A 9,007-nucleotide genomic window follows, 5' to 3' on the forward strand; every position below is an offset into this window, starting at 1 on the left:
AAGTTCATGGAGAGATTCATATTTTAATTCTATTTTTCCATTACGTTTTGAAGTACCTCAGATGTACATTTTTTTGCCTAAATTTTGCTTTGTTTGTTTTTGGCAGCTGACCAGTACAGGGATTGAACCCTGGACCTTGGTGTTATCAGCACCATGTTCTAACCAACTGAGCTAACCACGAAGTTTTGTTATTTAGGTTTAGTATAAAGAAATATAGTTCTACACCAGCCATATCTTTTTAAAGATAATAAAATTAAGCCCAAAGAAGGTAAATAACTAACTCGTCTAATTGTCTACTTGTTATAATTATGTAAGAACCTGACTTCTCACTCATATCTTTGTGTTTTTTTCTACTACAGAGGCTATTACTTTTCTAGAAGAACCATAGGTATTCAAAAGGCTAAGTACATTTTAATTTTGAGGAGCATGAAATTGTCATGCCAAATTTTTATATCTCAAATAATATACTGACCTGGACAAGAATAAAACTGTTGCCATTGCAACTTACTATATTTTAAATTACAGTTGTATTGATTAAATTGCTCTCTTGGATGTAGTGTCTTGCTTCTCACATGGTTTGCTACAAAGTAATAATATCAAAGATAGATGTATGGATAATCACAACACAGTAAGCTTATTTGATTTTATTATGGGTTGCAGAATTTCAGTTTCAGGAAAATGTTTTATTGTTCTTATGTTAATATTTTTTCTTATTTGTATTTTCTCTCTTTCCATAATTAAAATGTAGAGAGACAGTGTAGTTTGGGGAGGGGGAAGTGAGGGAGAGGAACTGTGCCACTCATAACTAGGTAGTTTTTGACATCACGAGGAAGTTGCCTCATTTCTGACTCAGTTTCTTTGCTGTGCTCCTTGTTGGAGTTAGTAGGAAAAAGAATAAGCTTTTCAAAAGGTGCTATTAAAAACAACCTTTTTGCTGTTTTTTTTACTACTTCTTTTGGAATATAGACGGACTAATGAACAGACTGTGCAGAATGATAATATATAGGTGTATCTCTCACATTATCAAACAAAGCTATCAAATTTAGTTGACTTTACGGGAGTTTTCATATCAGTTTTTAGGCATTTCTAGTGTTTTTTAAATTCATGACTTTGAACTATATGATTAATTTGTAATGCTTTTAAATGTTCTTAAAAAGTCAAAGTACGGAGGGTAAAGTGTATGTAAAGGAATTAGTCTAAAGGTTACTCTTGTACTTTGGCCTATAGTAACCTTTGTATCAGCTTTCCAAGTATGCTGCTATTTGAAAAATGTTACTAACCCCCTCTAGTGACCAAAAGTTTGCCTTTTTTTTTTTTTTTTTTAAGTAAAAAGGAGTATTTTAATATCACAAAAGTGTGGTCTTATTACTGTGGTAATCAGAAGTAAACCTTGTTCTATGTGAGACATGTTCAGTAAGTGTTTCATTGAACCAAAATGGCATTTTATATTCATACAAAACATACGTTCAGGAATACTGCTTAAATTTGGGAAAGAAGAATTTTTTTGCAAAGCAGTTTGTATGTGGCAATTTTTAACAATCTGAAAATAGATATGTTGGAAGGGGAGAATATGCCCATAGTAACTGTACTTGAATTTCAAGTTATTAATTTTAGGCAGAATTTGGTGTTTTCAAAATACTGTATTGGTGATTAGAGGATGTAAATGAGTTTAATTTCTTTTTTTTATGGAAGAATGAGTGGGATCAAGAAAAAAGGTAGCTTGCCTTTAAAGTATTATCCTCAAAATCATAGGAGACATTTTGAAAGCATGTTACAGTTTTTAAAAATATTTAACAGTGTATCAGTTGTGACTATAAAGTAATTTCTTCTCATTTCCATCCTTATTTCCCTCATCCCACTCCACCCTCAGAAAGCAGATCTGATAGGCCCGGCCCCGTGGCGCACTCGGGAGAGTGCGGCGCTGGGAGTGCAGCGACGCTCCCGCCGCGGGTTCGGACCCTATATAGGAATGGCCGGTGCGCTCACTGACTGAGCATGGTGTGGGTGACACCAAGCCAAGGGTTGCGATTCCCTTACCGGTCATGAAAAAGACAAAAAAAAAAAAGAAAGCAGATCTGATAAATTCAAAATGGGTATAGCTGCTTTCAAAGTGGACAACTTGGGAAGCTAAGATAGATGTGTCAGCAGCATTGCCACTTTTCAGAATAGTTTGATAACTTAGCTTTTAGAATAATATTTGGTCCCTATGACATGGTTTTTTTTAATATTGATACCTTTGATGATAGATCTGATTTTTGAGATAAATTTGAATCTAATTTAGAGCTGTGTCAAGTGAAGAAGAGGAGCAAACAATTTAAGCTATTCCTTTAAAGTAATGAGACTGTTCTTTAATTTTTATTCTGCAACTACCAAAAATGATTTGAGATATTTCCATTTTGTGTCACAAAATTACTCTAAATGTTGTGATGATAGAACTATCAGAAATTTTATGCAATGGCAGCATCACTAGCACAATTATAACCATTTTCAGAATGATTAATTTTTAAACAATGAAGATTCATTTGTTTGTATGTGTATTTGTTAAAAACTCAAATTATTTATATGTATAGTTATTGCAGTTACTGATGTAGAGTGATGAATATTACTTAAATGAATAACAATGGAATTGGGATTCATGAATATACTATGTTTTCTTTTTCCTTGGAATGATTTCTATAATTTATAATGGAATTTATTCAAGTGAAGCTTTATGATTGCACTATACCATCAGCCTCCACATTCATTTATTATCTGTTACTTAAAATATGCTGCATCAATGTTGCTGTAATGGAGTCTTTTTTATCATATCTTTCTTGTAAGATGATACTACCTGTTTTGAAATAGTGGAAATGGAGGAAATAGTGATGAAACCTGTAGTAAAGCTTTTAATGTTTATATTTTGTTTCAAGATCTTAAAAAAGAATCAGGTTTTGACTTGTTCTGTTTAAAACTCAGTGATATGAGTGAGTGTATGTAAGTAAATGAAGAGGGTAGATTTATTTGGATGTAAATTTCAAATTGTTGGGTTTTGAATATTTTTCATATAAATGTCCAAATCTGGTTTGTTAATATTATAGAATTTGGATTGTAAATTGTAGGGATGGTATTACATTTGAACGGGCAATTCATAATAATTTCTGTTTAGAAATTGATCACACACAGGTGTCTGAGCTAAGTAACTTCCGAAATTATATTTTTTGTCTACAACACAGAGATTCTTCCTATTTTTAATTGCAGTCCTCTTTATTTAAATCTAATGAAAAACTTTATCAAACCAGTACAATTAAAATGTAGAAATGCTACACTTACAAAGTTAGCATTTTTGTCAAAAAAGAGAGAAAGAAGAAACTGAGCCATTTTGTTAAAGCACTTAGCATAATACCTTTTCAGTAAGTCTCGGCATTAGATAAGTCATGTTTTTTGTGACCTATATGTTTGCTTTAATTAGAATTCCCTTTTGGTATGATTGTCAAAGATTGAAACAAGCTTACCTTTTTTCTTTATCTGGCCGATCTGGTCTGATATTTATGAACAGCCTCCCTGGAGCATATCCCTATTTTGCGATGCCTCAATTCTTCCATGATAGAGTTTGCTCCCATAAATCTTTCTGGGATGCAGAAGGGGCCATAGATCCCCTGGAGATCTGCCAGAGCCTGTGCACTAGGCAGGACAGGAGAAGGAGCAGAGGTGGGCCATTAGGAGCTGGCACCTGGGACAGGAGGAAGGAGAAGGTCGAGGGCGCCCGCATCTTTCTCTGGCAGAGATGCCTGTGCACTTTGGCACGTCCCTTCTCTTGGTAGTAAAGCCCTATTATGTTCCATTTCTCTGTACCTCTCTTCCTTTCCTTTTGCCAGTCCCGTGAAATATTATTCTTTCATGGACTAAGAACCTGGTTCTGCACCAGGTAACAATTCCATATTGAAGAGATAATAGAACACAAAGGAAGATTTTTGGAATGTTGCCTTAGTTCTTTAGGTTTAGATAGGATTAGGTCCTTTGCAACCTAAAATGAACTTAAGGTTAATGAATTTAGTTATTTGGTTTTTAAATCTAACCTCAGTCAATCAGAGGTCTTTTCCTTTTCTTCTTGGTTTTGATCATAATCTTTGCCTCTTGTAGTTTTTTGGGGTTTTTTGTTTGTTTGTTTGTTTTTTTGGCAGCTTGCTGGTATGGGGATCAGAAACTTTGACGCTGGTATTATAACACTGCATTCTAACCAACTTTGCTAACTGGCCAGCCCCTCCTCTCTTCTTTTTAAATTTCCTGTCTAACTTTTTATAAAAATCCTAGCTTGTTCTTTTGATTTGGTACTATTCCAGAAGCTCTGAGTTCCTGGAATATTAAACTGAAGATAAATGAAGTGATACTGAACTAGAAAAGAGTTTTAAACTAGTGTTAATATCATTTATATCAAAACGAGAACATAAAAATTGTATTTACTAGTTAAATCAGTATAAAAGCTAAGTGTTTTTATACCTAAAAGAATATTTTCCAATTAGAATTATGTCATAGGTAAACCAACAGCTATATAGGAAAAGTAATAGATTTTTAGGAGTTGGAGCACTCCTGAATATAAAATGTCAATGGAAATATTTTCTATAATACATTGTATGTAATTTTAATGTTTCCTAATATTAATTTTGAAAATCAAGTAACCTAAAATAATTTCTAATTGTTGCTACAGTTTGGTACCAAAGGAATTATATTTTACCTCTTAAGTTTAGTGACTCATTAAAAGTATGCACAATATAGCTTTTTGTTCCTTTGTTTTTAGTACTGATGTCTAAGTATTAAAGAAATTTAATGTTTGAGAAGCTAGGGTTTCCCCCATTCAAATGAAGGAAAGCTGTTAAGTATAAATACCTACCTAAAACCATAATAGACGTGATATGATACCATTAGATGATGTAATACAGATGCCTGATTTTTTCACAGAAGCGTATTGATTCACTGTTCTTTTAAAAAGTACAGTACAACATAATCAGAGATCCAAAATACTTTGTTTCAGGTACTGGGAAGTTACTTTTTTCAGATATCCAATTATTTTGTATTATTAGTATTGCATTTGTATTAGGGAGGGTGTAATTTAAAATTGATGTTCTGAAGAGTACCAGTCCCATCAATATGAGATAAAAGTAGTAGGGTAGTTCAAAAAGCTCATGGAAAAATGGTACTAAAAGGTAATATGAATCCTTCCTTTAACTTTTTGAAGAGCCCTGGTATTATCACAGTGTTGAGACTAACTATACCCCAACATCCAATAGGTCAACTGTCTTTCACAACTTGATGACTTAACAGACTGGCAAAACTGGGAACTTTCTTTGTGCCATGAACTGTCAAGGTAGCTGCAAAAATGAAAAAGTTACAATCTGCTTCCAGAAAGATCCAGGTTCAATAGTAATTACAAAATGTAAAGTATTATATTTGAGTGGTAAAAGCTGTAATTACGATGTGTTAAGAATGGTCGCAAATATATGCACAAACTGCCTGTATAGTTGGAAAAGTTTCATTGAGGCAATAATATTTGAGCTGTGTCAGGATAAGTGATTTATCTATGAAGAAATAATACTGAAAGTTTTTGTATTATTATTTTTTTTGGCCTTGTCCTGTCCATTTTTTCAAAAATGTGGTAAAATATACATAACATAAAGTTTACCATTTTTATCATTTTTAAGTGTACAGTTCTTTGGCATTAAGTACATTCACACTGTTGTTTAGCCATTACCACCATCCATCACCAGAACTTTTTCATCTTCCCTAGCTGAAACTCTGTACCCATTAAATACTAACTCCTCATTCTTCCTCCTCCAACACCTGGAAACCACTATTCTACTTTGTGTTGCTATGAATTTAACTACTTTCAGTAGTTTTCCTATAGTTAAAAACTCTTTTAGCCCACTAGCCCAGCATGTAGTAGGTATTAAATAAATTTCTGTATTAAATGGCAATTAGTAATTGAAAGGCATTGCTCATGCCAGTGGATTAACTATATTTCTTGTATGAACTCATACTACTAATTATTGTTATAATAACTTTGTTAATTCATAGGGAATCTTTTGTTTTCTCGTGTTTTTTATTTAAATTATTTTTCATGTTGTTTATTTTCTTTTTAGACTGAATCTGGATATGGATCTGAATCCAGCTTGCGTCGGCATGGCTCAATGGTGTCACTGGTGTCTGGAGCAAGTGGCTATTCTGCAACATCCACCTCTTCATTCAAGGTTTGTGATTATAATGCTTTTCATTAAGGCAATATAAATTGAGTTTACTGTTAGATGTTGTGATCAAAACTTATTTGATAGTTTTTTGAACTTTTCTACAGTGTAACTTATTTGAGATTGTTATAGAATAACTTTTTAAGGGCTAAAATTATGGCTCATACAAATATAAAATGAACACATGTTAAAGATTCTATTTCATTCATTTATTAATGAGGTAAGATATAAACTTAAAAGTTGGTTTAATGGAGAATCTGAAGAATACTGAAATGAATTTGCTAATATATGCAAAACTAGTCAGTATCCACAAATTAATAATCAATGCCTCTGCAAAGTTCATTTACATCTTTATGAAAAAGACTCATTTGTATTACTCCATTTTCTACTAAAAGAGTTGTAAAATAGCTCGAATATAAGGAAAGGCAAAAACTTCTATCTGGTCAGGTAACACCCTCCCCAGAAGGTCCCATAGACGATACTCACTGCTTTGAAAGGACACCCAGTAATATTTTTAACCATTTCAAAGTCTTACAATTTTCCCTCACAATGTCTAATCTGAAAATATTAAATGTTATATTAGCAAATTGTCAGGCATTATTTCTTTTTCACTTCCTACAGGGTTATCACTGTCAAGACACTAGATTACTCATTTTCAAGCCTATTCCTAGGAGTATTACATTGAACTAGACAGCTCTTCTTATCCCATGCGCTCAGTGATAAATTGCAGAACTTAAAAGATGATGGAATAGCATAAGATCAAAAGTCTAGTTTTGTTTCACTTGAATTACATCCTCCCTTTTTGTGTTTTGCAGAAAGGCCACAGTTTACGTGAGAAATTGGCTGAAATGGAAACCTTTAGAGACATTCTATGTAGACAAGTTGATACTCTACAGAAATACTTTGATGCCTGTGCTGATGCTGTCTCCAAGGATGAACTTCAAAGGGATAAAGGTTAATTAGGCTATTACCACTATTTTTACTTTGAGAATGAATGGATTTAAAGCCTCTTGATCTTAAAGGGTAATGTCTTTAAGTGATAAGGGTAATTATAGTCACTTCTGCTGCAAACTCCCAATGTAACAGATTTCAGTGTCCATGTGACTTAGGTATTTGAATAACACATACTAATTCATTTCTGATCATCCATACCAGATGCCATTGAAGACTTTTAAATGATGCTCTTTATTCCATTTTTAAAGGCGTCTGTTATCTTGTTAATATGGAGTATTTCACATTGTTATGTCTAATAAATTTACCCCATGATCAACCTTAGAGGACACAAACATCTGGAATCAATCAGTTGATCTCTTTCTCCCTCTCCTTCTTTCTCCCTCTTGTCCCTTTTTCTCTTCATCTCCTTTTTTTCTCTTTATCCTTCCCTTTTTCAGTCGTAGTTCCCTCCCTCCCTTTGCCCTTTTTCTCATAGAAGAAATCAATAATGGAGCTATATATACATTTAAAAATGATTTCTAGTGAATTTTTATTTAAAAGAAAGAAGATATGATCTTCAATTAACTTTTAATGTAAAGTTTAAAGTTACTTTTCCTTTGTTAGTACTGCAAATACTGCTGACTTCAGTATCTGTTCTTCAATTATTGTCTTAGTTTACTGTAAAGGCAATAATGAACTATGTTAGCAGTATTATTAAATGGTATTAAGGTCATTCCCAGTATTAACTAGATTGCTTGGCATGATTTCATTTCTTGGTCTTATTAGATGGGTTTGATCTGAGTTCAAATTCTTTTTGTCTTCCCTGTTCTTCATTTCCTTCTTTTGGATTACATGCTTTTTTATAATTTCGATTTATCTCTTTTATTGACTTCGTAGCTCTAACTCTTTGTTTTGTTATTTCCATGGCTACTTTTAGATTTACAGTTTGTGTATTTAATTTATCAGTTTACAGTCTAGTAATAATATATCATTTCATGTACAGTATCAGAACCTTCTAATAATGTATTTTGATCTCTCCCCACTGCTGAGGCAAGACTCCTCTGAGTTCTCCAACCAATTCCTTGTGAATTCTGAGGTTTTCTGGTCTGCATTGTGGGAACAGCTACTTTTTCCTGCCCCTGTGTAAGCTTTGGATACTGTTCCCTAGAATCCTTTTGGAAGGTTCTTTCCCTGACGTCTGTAATTCCTTTACCTGCCTGTGCTATCAGTACTCAGCTGAATATCAAGGGGAACCTTCTGCCAATCTCCAGCATTGTCTCTCTGTAGAACTCTCTCCTCTTCAGTATTTTGCCTGTGAACTCTAGTTGCCTTTTTCGTCTTTGGACTCTGTGTTTCTTCTCCTCATCTCAGAGATTCTACCAGGCACTTCCTGGGTTTTCACTCCTTACCGTACAGCTTGGAAACTCCCAAGGCAGCCCGGTGGAGCAGTCAAAGAGCTAACCTCATTTGTTTCCTGACTCTCAGGGCTCATTGTCCTTTGTTGCCTGATACCCAGCGTCTGGAAAATCATTATTTCATGTATTTGTTCATTTTTTTAGTTTCATGCTAGAGGGTTAATTATTCCATTCTTGTTATTCCATCTTGACCAGAAGCACAAATTCATATTCTTCTTAAGTACTTAATTTTACCTAAATTAAGTAGTCTTGAAGTTCTTTATATGTAGTACACTTTAAGTTTTTGGTTCTCTAACATTTGATTATTTTTCTCTAAAAGTAAAGGCAGTCAGACTTCTATTTCCCATTTATTTTTTTAAAAAGTATACCTTTTTGTCAAACATTGCACATTACTTTTTTTTTTTTTTTTTTTTTTTTTTTTTAAAAAAGCCCTTTAAAAAAAAA

General features: G+C 33.3%; 1 protein-coding gene across 2 annotated transcripts in view; it reads left to right on the forward strand.

Moving 5' to 3' along the window:
• The window catches only part of COL4A3BP (collagen, type IV, alpha 3 (Goodpasture antigen) binding protein), a 144,489-nt gene that overhangs the window by 79,533 nt on the left and 55,949 nt on the right, over positions 1-9,007 (forward strand). For both annotated transcript variants that reach the window (XM_008582502.1, XM_008582503.1), the window contains exons 4-5: positions 6,114-6,221; positions 7,031-7,169. In XM_008582502.1, coding sequence (XP_008580724.1) covers positions 6,114-6,221; positions 7,031-7,169 — 247 coding nt within the window. The remainder of the gene's footprint in view (positions 1-6,113; positions 6,222-7,030; positions 7,170-9,007) is intronic.

This window comes from Galeopterus variegatus, unplaced genomic scaffold, assembly GCF_000696425.1.
Source record: "Galeopterus variegatus unplaced genomic scaffold, G_variegatus-3.0.2 Scaffold2649, whole genome shotgun sequence".
NCBI lineage: Eukaryota > Metazoa > Chordata > Mammalia > Dermoptera > Cynocephalidae > Galeopterus > Galeopterus variegatus.